We start from the raw sequence: 15,824 nt of genomic DNA on the forward strand, positions 1-15,824 counted from the left end.
AAACCTATTTATACGTTCCAGATTTGAATTTTTTCCATTTTTTGCCCTATTATGTTAAATTTATCTTAATGAATTCACTTCAAATTCTGAATGATTTTGTCTGCCATCCCGATCCCGCGTTTTTGAACGTTTTGTGTCTTTTAGAAAATTTTCATTGTTTAACATGGGAAACTATTTCATTATATAAAACATAGAGCACATACCATATAGTGCATTAATAATACAATTTAATTCAATAAAAATTAATTTTTAATATAGAAACTTTTTATACCTTTACCTATACGTGTTTAAGCCTATAAGAAGTTAATTTTTTTGCCTCAAATAATGTTGTATCGAAAAACTGGTCTAGGTGTAGCAAAAATAATATATGAACTGTAAATTTTAGAATTCCATCCTGCTTTACACCACTATTTTTAGTTTCTCTATACTATGATTAAATAATTAATTTAGCTGCTACAACATTTTTATAAAATCTGGGACAACTGTCCTCAGCGTGGCAAACCACGCTGAGGACAGTGGCAAACCAGGGCTTTTTTAGAATCAGTTCATTTTCAATTTCCTCATTTACTCAAGATTTAAACCAATTTCTTAAGTATGTTAATGCTGGTATCCAGGATACTTTACTGGTCTACCAATAGGACTCAAAAATGAACTTGAGGGAGAGTCTAAAAAACTCTCTGCTTTGCCACTAATACTATGCTGTCCTGACTCCTGAATACTCCTGATTTACCCTGCCCATCACTTATTAGGTATTTAGGTACTACTCTGTTTGACACTTTTGACAGTAGCCTAATTACCTATGTCATACCCATCTTTTCTAATGATGCAATGAAATTCAACAAATGGTATAGGTCACAGGTGCATAGTGGCAAAGCAGAAAGTTTTTTAGACTCTCCCTCAAGTTCATTTTTGAGTTCTATATGTAGAGATTGTAGACCAGTAAAGTATCCTGGATACCTGCATTTTTATACATTAGAAATTGGTTTAAATTGTGAGTAAATGAGGAAATTAAAAATGAACTGATTCTAAAAAATCTGTGGTTTGTCACTATGCACAGGTGTGTGGTGCTATTGCCTTGCTAATGACGCAAAAACAATGAAATAAAAATTAGGTATTCAGCAAGCGCCAGCCACCAGGCAGTTGCCACTTGCCAGAATGCCAGTAGTGTTAATCATTAAAGTTAAGGGAAAGGGACGTGGTTGACTGGTTGTGATTTGTGAAAGACTTAGAGACTAAGTGAAAGAGATGGAATTCCACTCGGATTAAAAGTGGAAATTTATGAATTTTCATTATTGGAGCAAGTGTTTGAGGTGTTTCCATAATTCATTCAAATCTGAGTGATTGCAGGCGCCATTTATAATTTAGCTTCCTCTCGCAGTCTCGCCCCTCGGTATGTTTTTGTCCATTGTGTCCAGCACGGCACTGCTCAGTGCTGACACTGACACGCTGCAAATGCGAAGTTGCAAACTGCCCGTCAGGTTTCAACTAATTACAGAAGAAATAAGAATAATAGTAATGATAACTGATAAGTAATGCACAGCTCTGATCCAGCCTGAATTTAACACCCTGAGTCTACGGCTGCGCAGTGCGCACCGACCCTGACCGCCTGACGGTGCTGGCGTGCTGCACTGCTTCGTGCTGATTCCGGATGACAAGTCCAGTGCCCATATTCAATATTCCAATATCTTACTCTTAGTAGCCTACTCAGCTGTACGATTGTTTCATGGCAATTTCAACCTATTATCAATTTTGTAACAGATGCAACTTTCGAAAATACAGACGTAAATAAACTAAAATGTCTAACTAAATAAAAGTGTTATTTTGAAGATTGTTAAATTTTCACCTCAGCGTTTTACGTCGTTCGCATTTGCATAATTTTACACAGCCACACGTCTATTTTTTCGTAAATGGTGTTTGGGAACATAATTTAAATCCGGCTTGGGAAAATGATTGAGTTCGGTTATGAACTGGCTAAGTAGGCAACTGAGGTGAATTATATTCCACTGTAAAAGTAAATATTTGACTTTGATATGAATGAACATTCAGGATAATGGAACTAGACGGAAGTCGCATCTCGCATGGTACTGCGTCGTGGTTCAACGATATATATATTGGTTCACCATTATACTACCTAACTTTTGGGCTCTAAAATTAATGCCCTCAATATCTTCAACAGCACTACTCACGTATAAAGCAAATTCAGCGGACTGAATGAAGATGAACACGAAAAAGCTAATCGTAACAGTAAGCGCCGGCAGAACGCAGGCTGTGCGCCGGCAATTGCCCACGTCAAATCGACACTCGATTTGATATGAGGTCCTTGGGATGACTGAAGCAGAGCGTCCAATACGCCTGATAGAATATTTTCAAGTGCGTAAGAAACAGTGGAGATTTTCTGCAGGCAAATGAACGCTTTGAGCGAATAACAAACTTTAAATGAAATTGTAAAACGTGTTGATGGCAGAGACTGGCACAATCTTGAATCAGTTCCTTTTTTGCAGCCAAGTAGACTTGATCATTTATGCGTCTTGAAATGAACAAGGACAATGTGAAACGAAGCTGCTTAGATCACCCTAAAATGAAACTATTTGCCCGCCCAAATAACTACAAAATGTGATCCATGGCGTTATCATAGACGCACAACACGTGAAATTCATCCTCACATGACCTCCACATTCATCGATCATGATCAGCATTGAGCAAAGCAAAAAATTGAATCGATTTTACTTCTGCCACCGTCGAGTGAGGTGCCTGCGTTAGACGAGTTCGGTCAATGATGAGGTCATCTAGTGGGGACCGGCATCGAAGTTAATTTAACTGCTGAATTTACTATAGTGCAATTAACTAATCAAATATATAGTTAACATAACGGCACCAAAACGAGTTTCAACATGCTGTATAGATTCAAGGAATTGAAGTCAGAAATAAAAGTAAAGTTAGAAATAAAATTTATTTGAAGATGCATATCCTATGTATGGCCTATGCTTACAATTTTGAATCTAGTTTATGGTTCACATTTCCTTATGAACATGGATAAATTTATTTTATAATCGGATAATTTGAGTTAGTTTATGCCAAAAAGTGTTCACGAATTATGAGGACACAATCTTTTCTAACGAATGGTAATTAAAGAAGACATAAGATTAAAAATTGAATGTCAATTCACAGAGGAATTGTAAATTGAGAGCTTGATTTGAAAATATTTCACAGACTTGCAGTACTGGTTCCATAGCATTTCAAAGATCATAACCGTCTTTCCGAAACAGGCAATGAGTAATCAATTATCGTATATATCAGAACGGCGACTTTAGCGAGAATATACATGAGTGATAGTTAGTACAACGCACCGCAGTCGATAGTGCTACATATACGACTGATTATCGGAATATCCAATGATATATAGAGCTGATTAGCGCACGATCTGCCGCTGTCTTGGCCATACTGGCGACTGAACAACCATCGTGTATAGGTAGTTTCTCATCAGAATAAGTAACGAGCTAACACACAATGGTGAAAAAGATCTACTGTACATCCACTACGAGTTCCTTCGAATAATAGCATCAGTGAGAAAGAATAACTGGTACAAAATCATCATCAAAAGACACCTTAGGGTAGAGTGCAGTATTTACAAGATCCAATGAGCGATTGTGAAAGGCCTCACGCTAAGTCGCATCCATTGCACCTCAACCACTCATAATTAAAAGCTCGCGAGGAGTTCAAAATCCTCACCATGCGGAAGTTGAAAAGGATAAAACTTCTGCACTACGTAACCTAGACCGGGTTTGTGTGTGATGAAAGACGTGTTATCTTCAAAGACAACATATCTGCGTCAGGCTTCGGCAAAACGAGAGCAGCAATATCTGAACCAGTTTTGATGAAACCAAAAACTACAATTTATTTCTGAATACGCATAGATAATTCAAGCAGAGCGAAAGCGAGAAGCCATTTTACTTTGTATTTTTTATAAGCGCAGTAAGGAGAGTAAGAGGTCTGGTGCAGCCTTCACGAACTCGTATCAGGAACAGGCGGTTATTGAACCGCGAAAGCGTGAGCTCTTCGTTCTAAGCGACATTCGAAGCAAGTACAAAATTTGGCAGCATTACAGGGTCATCATACTTGTGAACACAAAATTTCTAACGAAAAATATTTTTGAGAATAGGAGGAGGACACCAAATTAAGCTCAAGCATGAGGGATCGTTCAAATGATAATATGTTTACAAGATAATAAAATTCTGATAAGATTAGTTCTACGGACACGTTACTGATTTGTATAAGGCCTAGTTCAGAAGATTATTCTTTCACGTGAGTCACTATGGCAATGAACTTTTTCATAGATCCTGCATGCACACAATTCTAGCAGAAATTAGAGACTATTCTAGAAAACTGCAGTCCAAATCCTAAGCAAAGAGTTTCGCATGCCGACCAACCAAAATAATACGAAGTGAAAGACCTTTGAAAACACATTTAGGCTCATCCATCACCAGCACATTTGGGCCCACTAGTCACCTGCACATTTGGGCCCACTAGTCACCTGCACATTTGGGCCCACTAGTCACCTGCACATTTGGGCCCACTAGTCACCTGCACATTTGGGCCCACTCATCCCGTGCACATTTGGGCCCGCTAGTCACCTGCACATTTGGGCCCACTAGTCACCTGCACATTTGGGCCCACTCATCCCCTGCACCTTTGGGCCCACTAGTCACCTGCAAATTATGGCCCACCCGACACAACAAGCAACGCCAACTCCCGACATTGGTTTGATGTCTGCGTTCGCTACACGCGATGTACGTACGAATCGCTGCTAGAGAATCAAGATATGTCAGTAGTTGAGTATGCATAACTAAAAATATACGATTTTATATAAAGCAATCCGAACTTATATGAACGAATTTGTGATGCTATTGCAATTGCCAATACTCAATCTTCAATCAGTGGGCAAGTTTACGTTCTGGGTGAAACTTTCGTTCAAGACGCATTTCAATTCCCGTCGATAAAACTGTGAAAGCCCATACAATGCTCGAGCACGATGAAATAATATAAAATATAGGGTACTCAGAGCTCGATAATAACTATAGTTATAATAACCGCTTACAGCACTCGGAGCTCGATAACTACAGTTGTTATTAATATGTTAGTGGTGCCAATGAGCTTCTATATTTTTAAACAAGTAATTATATTTAAAATAAGTACGCCTGATCTGATTCTCACATTATCTTCTTCTCCTATAATCAGCTCGTAAATTTATCCATAGATTCATATAAACTATTAAGCATAAAACATTAACTAAATTACATTTTGTTAACTAACAAATCCGTCAACGAGTACTTGCATTCCTTAACTAAACCACTTAAATTCTTCTCTATAATAAAAGTGACAATAACAGGAATAATTTTCATGTTCATTATTGTTTTATGATAAATAAATTTCTCAAGAATATTGATAAAAACAATGCATTTTATAAGGCTTGTCTGTGGCAATGAATTGTGACACTACGATATAGAACTATATTTCTTCTGATTTCATTCTAATTCTAGCGCAAATAAATAGAGGAACTTGATGTTTAGCTTCAACTTGAGTTGACTGACAAACATCCTAGAGAACAGTGTTGGGAGTGTTTGATCGACGATTAGGATATCTACGAAATTTTATTCCCGTCACTCGTTCCTCATTATTGAGCACTCAATAATAGGTCGTGTTCAGAGCAACTCGAAGTAAAATTGTGTGGAAGTTCATAGTTTTGAGTCGGATGAATGTAATGCTCAGTTATTGTGATGAACTAAACAAGATAATGTGATTCGAACGCATGCCTCCTCATAGGCCTACCTACATATTTCCATGACAATCAAGGTATTTCTCGCGTTTACAGAGTCGGCCAACACTCAAACCAGCTAATAAATATACCATGTTAGGTCTTAATACTAACGTCATATCGTGGACGTTTTTTTACTCATTCAGAGGAGAAGTTTTTATAGAAAACTCGAAAAGTATTTAACAGCAACGATCTTATGAGCTAGAAGAGCAGCTCAGGCAAGAAGGCTATATAATATTCTTGCTCCATGCATGTTAAGGCTCGTAGAACATTGACATTCATTACTTAAGAAGAAAGGATGCCGAACAATAAATTTAAAGTAATAAACATATTTTGGTGGTCAGAGATAACCTACATAAAATTAGTTCTTATGAACAACGAGGAAGATCTGATCATATACATATAATACATAAAATAGAAATCATGGAGAAGATGTATATTATGAATGTCTTTGAGTCTTAGCTAGGTCTTAAGGCTTTACATAATGATGATAATTCAACGATAAAGTGATCACGATAGAGAAAATGAGTCGAAAAAAAATCACTAGACAATATATGACCATATGTCGCTTAGTTAACGAACATCTATTCCGATATACTTTAGAATTTATCTGAAGAAACCTTGTTATCGAATAAATTAGGTCTCCGATCAAAGGTTTTTGTTTTCATCCGAATTAGAAGGGGAAAAATTTATAAAATTTACGAGGAACCCAACTTTAATTGGGCCAATTTCGTTGCCACTTGCGGATAATCAAGCTGAAAAATTTCTGAACGGATATTTAACACAATTTTGCATATAATCAGGCAATGAAGAGAAACCATTCACATTCATGAAATAAATGACGATAGAGTTGCTACGCATGCGCGGTGTCAGCAGAAAAGTAGCATTTAAGCCATTCGAAAGACACGCAAAGCTCACAGTTAATAGAAAAATTGTATCCTCAAACTCTTTAGTGGAGGAAGAATTAAAGATTCTGCGTTTGCAAAGAAGTATACGATCGCTGTGAAGAGCTTGTTAACTGAACTGTGCACGGCAAACGTTAGAGCAATCAATTAAATTTCCATCTCATTATGAAAGTAACAACAATGAGTTGCTCACCTCGTATCATTACGTATATTTCCTCTTTCTTCCTCCTCTTTATTTTCCACCATACCAAAAACAGATAAATATTTCCAGAAATCGATAACTAAAACAATTACGGTAATTATAAATTAATTGTTCAATTAATCGATTAATTGTAAATTAATTGATACAAATATCCAGATAGACTCGTGGATTACATGTTTCATCGTCTGTCAGGCAACAAGACCGTGGCTACTCATGAGAGACATTTATTTTGGCAGTGATTGATCATAAAATAATAATTTAATATCTAAAGACTTGTTATATGTATTGATTAAAGACGCGATGATGAACTATTATTAATTTCATCCCCAAATTTTCAACAACCGCTGTGACAGGTCCACAGGACATGGACCACCAAAATGGAGATAATTTACATGGTAAAATAAAACACTTCAAAAAGCGCCTATTATCGACCCAGCCTGCAAGTGACAACAAGCATGTCGAGGAACTTTTGGAAGAAACCTACACGCAAGTGGAGCGAGCATTCAACATAAACGCCCGGTAAATGCTGACAATCTTAAATGGTGACCAGTGGACTATTAGTACTACCGTCGAAGCAAGGCTCACACAGCTGTAATATATGTAATATAATCCAGGTTAAATACAGGATTATTTTAAATAATTTCTCCCTTATATAAGCAATTACACTAACGTAATTATAACGTATGTATGATCCGAGATTCAATAAACTATGCGCACGCAGATTAGAATTTTGCCACACGTTTGTCAACCACGGATCTTTTGCAAGAACGAAATAACGAATCCCGCATAATATCCTCGAACTAAGCCTGCCTTTCATACAAAGGACTTCCCTTATTTAAATTCTAGTACACATTTTTACTGATGCAACACATTTTTTTTTTTGTCTCTTGACTCACGAGTATTTCGATCATGTCAAAGGCATCCTATTTAGTGAATTCAAAGTTAAGCTAGAGTTTAGATCATATAATAATATACGTTTAAAAATTACTTTTTAAAGACAACACTTCCAAAGAATCCAGTGTCTCCAATCTTACAGATGTACAATGAATTTCTCATTTAATTTTTGAATATTAAAAAAATTAATTTTTCAATTTTTTTAATATATAAATTTTTTTAATATAGCAATTTTTTTCAAAATTATTTATTCTATTAATTTATTCATGCATTACCTCTGACTTCGCACAAGTGTGCAAAATTTCAAATCAATTAGACAGGTATAAGTGTGTCAAATATCAGTTATAAGATTTGTAGCTGACAAAAATTATTTTTTCAATTTTTTTAATATTGAAAAAAAAAATTTTTTTTAATTTTTAAAATTATTTATTTTGACATTTGATCCATGCATTGTCTCCAACTTTACACAAATGTGCAAAATTTCAGATCGATAGGATAAGTAGAAGTGTGCGAAATTTCGATTACAAGATTTGTAGCAGACAGACAGACAGACAAACAAGAAGTGAAGTTAAAGAGAAGTGTTGTAAAAATTAGGTGACCTACTGACGCCTGAGGCAGCGACTTAAATTGCGAACGAGCCAATCTAAATTATTAAACGTCAAACGGAGGCTTTCGAATTTGATGAAAAACTCCATTAACAGTCGTAAAATTGACGGCAATGCAATGTTTTTTTCAGTGTAAATAATTAGAGGTATAGTATTTTCATATTTTCACTACGTCGATGGTACAAATCAAATTAAGGTTTTACATGGAATGATTAAGTGGGATTCATGAGAGTAGAATAATCAAGATTAACATTACCGTCCTTATGCTACTGCAATAGTGATGATGATATAACAGAAAATGGAGCATTTCTATGCATGTAATAAAAACAAACGTACATGAATAAGCTAGCATTCAAGTATCGAACTCGAGGCCTATCTTACATGATAAGCATATCAATCACGATAATAATTGTAATGGACTATAATTTCCTTCATTTTAATTGGTCACATCTACTTGAGCGAGGCAAGACATTGGCAAAACTCAAAGAGGAGAGGCAGTTGCGCACAAGCTCAACGTGAGCGAAGCATCATGTCTCTGTGGGCAGACGAACACGAGCTCAACAGTCGACGGTTCTTATTCTCAAATTAACCCTCTACCGCCTGACACGAGTAACCGGAGTAATATTGTCACAAGCCTATTTCCCAAAAAAGATACGTTCTAGTGAGCGCAAAATGACTTGCACTGATGGTTGCAGCCACGTACGACAACTTTAAAATGTTCTCTGTTGCGTACAAACGTCCTCAGGTTGCTGCACTCAATAGTTTACGTATAATTTAAGTTGAAAGTTACTCTAAAATGTTCTCTGTTGCGTACAAACGTCCTCAGGTTGCTAAATAATAGTTTAACAACATGTTGCACTCAATAGTTTACGTATAATTTAACTTGTAAGTTGTAAATTATGTTCCCGGAGAGTGACATACGGCGGGAGAGGGTTAAGAACGTCTCGTCCAACCACACAAAGCGTGAAATGCGCCTCGAGCAACCATACCATACGTGATGCCTCATCCAACCATACTGCACTTCGAGTTATTCATGATCAACCATAACACTTGTGAAGCAAATCTTGCCTTACCATGCTACACTTGGATAATATCTTGCCCAACTACACTGTGTGTGAAGAATGTCGTTATTGAACCTAAAGTTCATGAAGTATATCTTGCCTTACTATAACTCACGAGCAGCCAGTCATACCTAATCATACTGCACTCGAGGTATGCCTGCCTAACCTAAACATGCTGCGCGTGAAGTACACCTTACATAAAACAACTGCACGCGGTGTGCACGTCGGTATCTGATCCCTTGAGACTGGACGCAATTTGGTTTTAACTTCACTGCAGCCATCTAGTATGGGCGTAAGTCAACACAGATTTTATCTAAATTTTCTAAATAAATATTCAATTCGATAGCTGAAAATGAAGAACCTGAATTGCAAGTTCATGAGCTTTCGAAATCTCGATCAAATACTTCATGGTTAGCAATCGCTTCTCACCTTATCCTAGTCTGTGTAACTCACGGACAATGTACATTCAATTGGCTTCAATTAATGACATTCGTTAAAATTTTATTTCCTTGTAGCCCCAGACCAGAGCAACACCCCACATTTCTGAATACTTCGCAATTCGAACATCACGAATAAAACGACAAGGTTCGCCAGTCTCATGCGGTAGCAAAAACACTGTCGAGTGGCTTATGAATGTCTCTCTAGAATATTGTCAATATGATGGCATGGGTTGCAGTTCTCTAAATCAATAGGAAATCTAGCGTTTTAGCTACTGCTACGCAATGATCGCTCCTACGAAGAAACTTAGCATAGAACACTTGTGCTAATTTGGAACAGTTGTTATCAGAACCGCTAGTTGTGACTCATCACACAAAAAACTAACCACAGGTAAATGGGCAAGAGAAAATTGCATGACTGATTACAACAGAGAGTCGTTAAGGAGGTTAAAGGTGGCGGCGACATTTAAATATCACAGATTCAATATTATAATTGTAGTATTTCAAATAAAGCACATGTAACGGATATGATACAAAATTAACTCTGAAAAGATCCGTACTTCCAGTGAGTCTATTCACGAGAAAGATTAAAAAGTTGTTAATTGTTAAATATTGATAGACTCGTCTCTACTCATAAGAAACTTATAGAACTGTGATGTTTACTTGCTAGCCAGACTTTATTGGCACGGTTCTAGGATATGGAGCAAAGGAGAAACTTACTACCTAGCAAATGCGTTTCTCGAGTCAACTTTTCCTTGTAGCTGTCCACCGTAATTAGCCGTAAAATAGCGAGCTTGCTGATTCGTGGCATCCAAAAAGCTGATGAAAGGCATTGACTAGAGTAGACTGCCTTTGCTCCACACAAACCCTAGCACCAGTCGTCCTCGTCGCTGTCGCTATGTCGCGGACGCCTTACTACAATCGGCGTAGTGGTCGTTGGTTGCTGGGAAGGAAGAGGAGGCAATATGGACTGGGATGGCGGAGGCAGTGGTAGTCTAGTGGAAGGACCACCACCTCTGCCAGGCTTGTAGCCATTGGGCACAGCTGGCGACGGCAACTGTCGACTACCTCGGCCGATGGCAACCGCCTGTTCGAAACTCAGTGGCTCCTGCATAGGCCGCTCGTACGGATACTGTTCACGGACGGGGGCGATAGGAGGTCGCCGGGGCCCCGCAGGGGGCAAAACCTTCACAGTAGGAGGTATTCTAGGGCGCGCGCACCCGTCTACAGGTGGTGGAGTCCTACGTTCTCTGAGGTTTGGAGGCAAATCTATCTTGGGAATATGTGTTGGGGATGCGTTCAGTTTTGGGAAATTGATTGGTTGGCCTCTACCCGGAGACTTGGGAAGTGTGTGTCTCTGCGAGAAAAGATGCAGAGTGGATGGCTTGTTGGGAGTTTGGGGTAACCGTCTGCCACCGCCTCTTCTTTGAGGGATCGTAGGGTAGCTGCTACCAGCCCGTTGTCTGTGGGTAGGAGAAGGGCTGCGGGACCGTCTCTCCAGTGACGCTGTGCCGTAATAATGTAATAACCTGCCACGCCGTGCGGCGTGACTGCTCTGAGGAGATGGACTGCGGGAACGAGCATCAAGACGCGTTGTTTGGTAGAAGCGGTCTGGGCTATTGGATGCTGACCGAACGTTGCGAGCGTTCCAAGCTCGGCCTGAGAAAGAATCTCCGCCTCGGCCTGGAGGACTTGGTCCACGTCCTGTCAAACAAAGAAAAACTTGTGTACATCATTGTAAAAAAGTTAAATTGTACATCATTGAATGGTTCATTTACAGTGACATAGGTGGTATTTTTCATTTTTAGGTATTGTTATTAAATTATCTTGTCACTGGTTCCGGAATTAAATGTTAGTCAGAAAGTATTTAAATGCTACAGATAAACAGCATTGTTATATAGAGGGGTTGGACAAAATGTGGGAAACACCTGAGAAATCCACAAAATATAATTTAGTATGGTGTAGACCCACCTTTTGCGGCAATTACAGCCTCAATTATCCGAGGTGTTGAGTCATACAAATTTTGAATTGTTTTCAAAGGAATTTTTTTGTTAACAAAAGAATTTATCAGCTAAAACTCCCTCCAGCTCTCCTAAAGACTATGGCGGCGGGAATCGACTTCTGACTTGCATATCTGAAATCGTCCATAAATACTCGATAATTTTCAGGTCTAGTGATTGTGGTGGCCTAATGAGATGCTCAACTTCATTAGAATGTTTCTCGTGCCATTTTTATAACAATTTCCGCTGTATGGATCAGGGCATTATCATCGTGAAAGATGGCGTTTCTCTCCAGAAACAGTGCTGGAACCATTGGCTGAATTTGGTCCTCCAAAATTCCTAAATAGTTACGCTCAAGGGAACACTGCTTAAGGGACCTATTCTGTAGGGCTTTGCACCACACTAAACGCTTTGAAGCATTTGTATTTGAAACCAGAGGTTTTCTAATTGCAGCTCTTCCATTGAATCCAGATCTGTGCTGCTCTCGACAGAGTCATTATGGAAACTGGGTTCTGTAGGTGTCTATCGAGGTCTGCAGTAATTTTAACAGCCGTGGTCTTTCGATTGTCCCTCACAATTCGATTTCGGTGCCCACGGTCTCTTTCAGATAACTTCGACTTCCGGCCAGACCAGAACGTTTTTTCTTCTCTTTCAAAACAGTCATTACTTTTGAGACAGTACCTCTAGAAACGTCTAGCATTCGGGAAGTTTCTGCCACACTAGCACCTGCCATACGGGCACCAACAATTTGGCCTCTTTGGAAGTCAGAGAGGTTTGAGATTTATTGGTTATAACTTATAAGTTAGGTTATAGACACAAAAATTTATTAAAATATCTGAACGAGGATAAAACATCAATTAGCAGCAACAATAAACAATAAAACATGAAAATTTGTCACGTTTTCATTGTTTATACCATGTTCAAAAATTACGATGTCAAAATGACAGTTGTTTCCCTTCCTTCTTTTGTCCAACCCCTGTATCTTTAAGTGGTGCGAGAAGGGTCCGGTCTATAACCCCGGTCTTTAGTATCATCAAAAAATTTCTGGCCTCTTTCTAGACTTGAGCGAGCCTCTCAACTCGCAGTCTGCCTCGCTTGGACAGCCTCTCACCTCGCAGTCTGCCTCGCTTGGACAGCCTCTCACCTCGCAGTCTGCCTCGCTTGGAGATGTCCACGACGTCCGACACGGCGTCGCTGAGCGCGTCGTAGCGCGCGCCGGCGCGGGACGGCGAAGGACTGCGCCGAATCGGCGTCGGCGATCTCGCTCGCCTGGGAATGAGATAAAAAAATTAGATCAGTACTCACTGCAGTGAGTGACAGAGAGCGCATTTTCTTAATTGCCCGTACGTCCGTGAAATCACGGACGGACGGACGGACGGACAAGACGAGCACAATAGCGCATTTTTTTCCATAAATAAAAAATGCGCTAAAAACAAATATTTCCTCTGTAGTATAATTTTTTCGACCGAAATAAACGTTATTTCAAGTAAATATTCACCACTATATTTCCTATTCATAAGTGGCTTTATTTTTACAGTTACAATTGACTACGTTTATTAAATATGCCTCAACCAAATCTCCTTACAATGCAGGAATATAAGCCTACATTTAAGTAATGTAGCAATTTAGTAGTAACGAACAATACAATTTATTGTTATTGTTTTTATCGTTAGTAGCTAACAATAAAATCACTACATGAGCGGGCATGGCTATGGAAATGTTATTTTGCTGACATCGACTGTTCTAGCGACGTTGTCACATGTTTTTTTGCACAAAATTTTTTGCATACACATTGCATACATTTTTGGACAACAAGGCAGAAAATAAAAGCTGTAATTCGTATCTTGTCCATACAAATATGATACCATATTTTTTCTGTGAAAATGTTGCAAAACAAACAAAATCTACGTTTCCCAGTCCTCGGAATTTGTGATGTTTTCTATTCAGTCATGCCACCTTCCAGTAATCTTTATTTACTAGCTACAGGAATAGTAACTTATCCTCATATTCTATTCAGACACATCAGATATAAAATGCAACTGAACGCTAAAGTTTGATTGCAACTTATTAAAAACTAAAGGTAACATAAGCTTATTTTACTTCCCGTGTATTGTAATTTCACGTGCGTCATTTTTCAACGTCACCATTATTAATAGAATATCACTTTATAACAAGATCGACATGTCTCATTACTGAGTAAAACTTTACATTATAAATAGCCAATAAATAAATCAGTTGTTCAGGTACTGACCGATGTAGCACTGTTGGGGATTGGAAGCCTCTGGCTGGGGAGGGAGACCGTGACCTGGGATACCTGCATAAAATTTTCAAATAAATAGGAATTTGCAATGAAAGAATGTTTTTTTTCAATTTAATAATGAAGAAAGTGTCCTCAAGATGTCGCATACTTCTCCTAAACCATCGTTTCCCACCCGAGTGGATGATATCATTGCATATATTTTTCAAAAATTCTGCTTACTTGGTATTAATATACGTAATATTTTTTCAAAAATTGTGTTTACTTGGTATTAATAGACTTAATATTTTTCTAAAATTCTGTTCACTTGGTATTAATATAACTAATATTTTTCAAACATTTTCTTCACTTGGTATTGATATACTTAATATTTTCAAAAATTCTGTTCACTTGGTATTAATGTACTAAATATTTTTAAAAATTCCCTTCACTTGGTATTGATATACTTAATATTTTCAAAAATTCTGTTCACTTGGTATTAATGTACTAAATATTTTTAAAAATTCCCTTCACTTGGTATTGATATACTTAATATTTTCAAAAATTCTGTTCACTTGGTATTAATATACCTAATATTTTTCAAACATTCTGTTCACTTGTTATTAATGTTCATAATATTTTCAAAAATTCTGTTCACTTAGTATTAATATACTTAATATTTTTCAAAAATTCCCTTCACTTGATATTAATAAACTTCAGCCGTACCTGCTAGGGAACTCGTCAGGGCGCAAGTGTTTGCCCCGCGGCGTGCCGAAGTGCGACAGGCCGTGAGCGCCGCCGTCTTCAGACGCCAGCGAGCCTCGCCGTGATGCTGCCTGCACCACCTCGGCCAGCTCCAGACCCATCTGTACAGAGTGGCGTGTTATAGCCAGCCATTAGGGCTATAGGATTTCCATTAGGACTGATTAACAGCCATTAGGAGTGATTAGCAGCCATCGGGATTGATTAGCAGCCATCGAGACTGATTAGCAGCCATTAGGAGTGATTAGCAGCCATCGGGATTGATTAGCAGCCATCGAGAAAGATTAGCAGCCATCGGGGTTGATTAGCAGCCATTCAGACTGATTACAAGCGATCAAAACATTTCCCTATGGGACTCGATCAAAATCTTGGCGACTAAAGGTGACCATCGACTCTAAGCTTCTCGTTGTGCATGCATTCAAACGGCAGCAGAGCAGGCGCTTCCGATTTTATGGGTTCCCTACAACAGTGTTCCAGATTTTAACTATCATTCAATTTAAAATTCTTAGTTTCAACATTTTGCCGTTCCAATCAAGTCACCCGTCTTTAATAATCAAGTGAATAGGCTTATTTATTAAAGGTTCCTGTCTAAATTATTATGAATTTTTATTTTACTTAGCTTTTCAGCTCGAAAGATTTAATTATATTTGAATTTGAGATTTAGCAGAAATTTAAAAAAATTGTGGAGAAAATTCGAAAGAAATTAAAAATTTAGCAGGATATTTGGCCAGAAAATAAGCTAGAATTGCAAATATTCATATTCCTTCCTAGCGCCCATGTTGAGGCCAATTAATTTCAGCGACTCTATCAAACTTCGAAATACTTACTATCACCAGCCTGCAAAAGAATCCCATATTACTCATACGGATACCTCGAAACATGTAAACAGAATGACTGCTGGTCCAGATCT

The 15,824-nt window shown here is 38.1% G+C and overlaps 1 protein-coding gene and 1 long non-coding RNA gene across 2 annotated transcripts in view; both read right to left on the bottom strand.

The window, feature by feature from the left end:
* Nucleotides 1-2,935: 2,935 nt before the first annotated feature.
* Nucleotides 2,936-7,922, bottom strand: LOC108675657. Its single transcript, XR_001931125.2, has 2 exons — nucleotides 4,632-7,922; nucleotides 2,936-4,581 (listed from the first exon to the last, which is right to left on the bottom strand). It is a non-coding gene; the product is annotated as an uncharacterized LOC108675657 (long non-coding RNA).
* Nucleotides 7,923-9,217: 1,295 nt separating this feature from the next.
* The window catches only part of LOC108675653 (voltage-dependent calcium channel type A subunit alpha-1), a 141,324-nt gene continuing 134,717 nt past the window's right edge, over nucleotides 9,218-15,824 (bottom strand). Inside the window, exons 37-40 of the mRNA XM_047882483.1 lie at nucleotides 14,879-15,018; nucleotides 14,168-14,230; nucleotides 13,061-13,185; nucleotides 9,218-11,620 (exon numbers count right to left, since the gene is read on the bottom strand). Coding sequence (XP_047738439.1) covers nucleotides 10,785-11,620; nucleotides 13,061-13,185; nucleotides 14,168-14,230; nucleotides 14,879-15,018 — 1,164 coding nt within the window. The 3' untranslated portion in view covers nucleotides 9,218-10,784. The remainder of the gene's footprint in view (nucleotides 11,621-13,060; nucleotides 13,186-14,167; nucleotides 14,231-14,878; nucleotides 15,019-15,824) is intronic.

This window comes from Hyalella azteca, unplaced genomic scaffold (assembly GCF_000764305.2).
Source record: "Hyalella azteca isolate HAZT.00-mixed unplaced genomic scaffold, Hazt_2.0.2 contig10556, whole genome shotgun sequence".
NCBI classification, from domain to species: Eukaryota; Metazoa; Arthropoda; class Malacostraca; order Amphipoda; family Hyalellidae; genus Hyalella; species Hyalella azteca.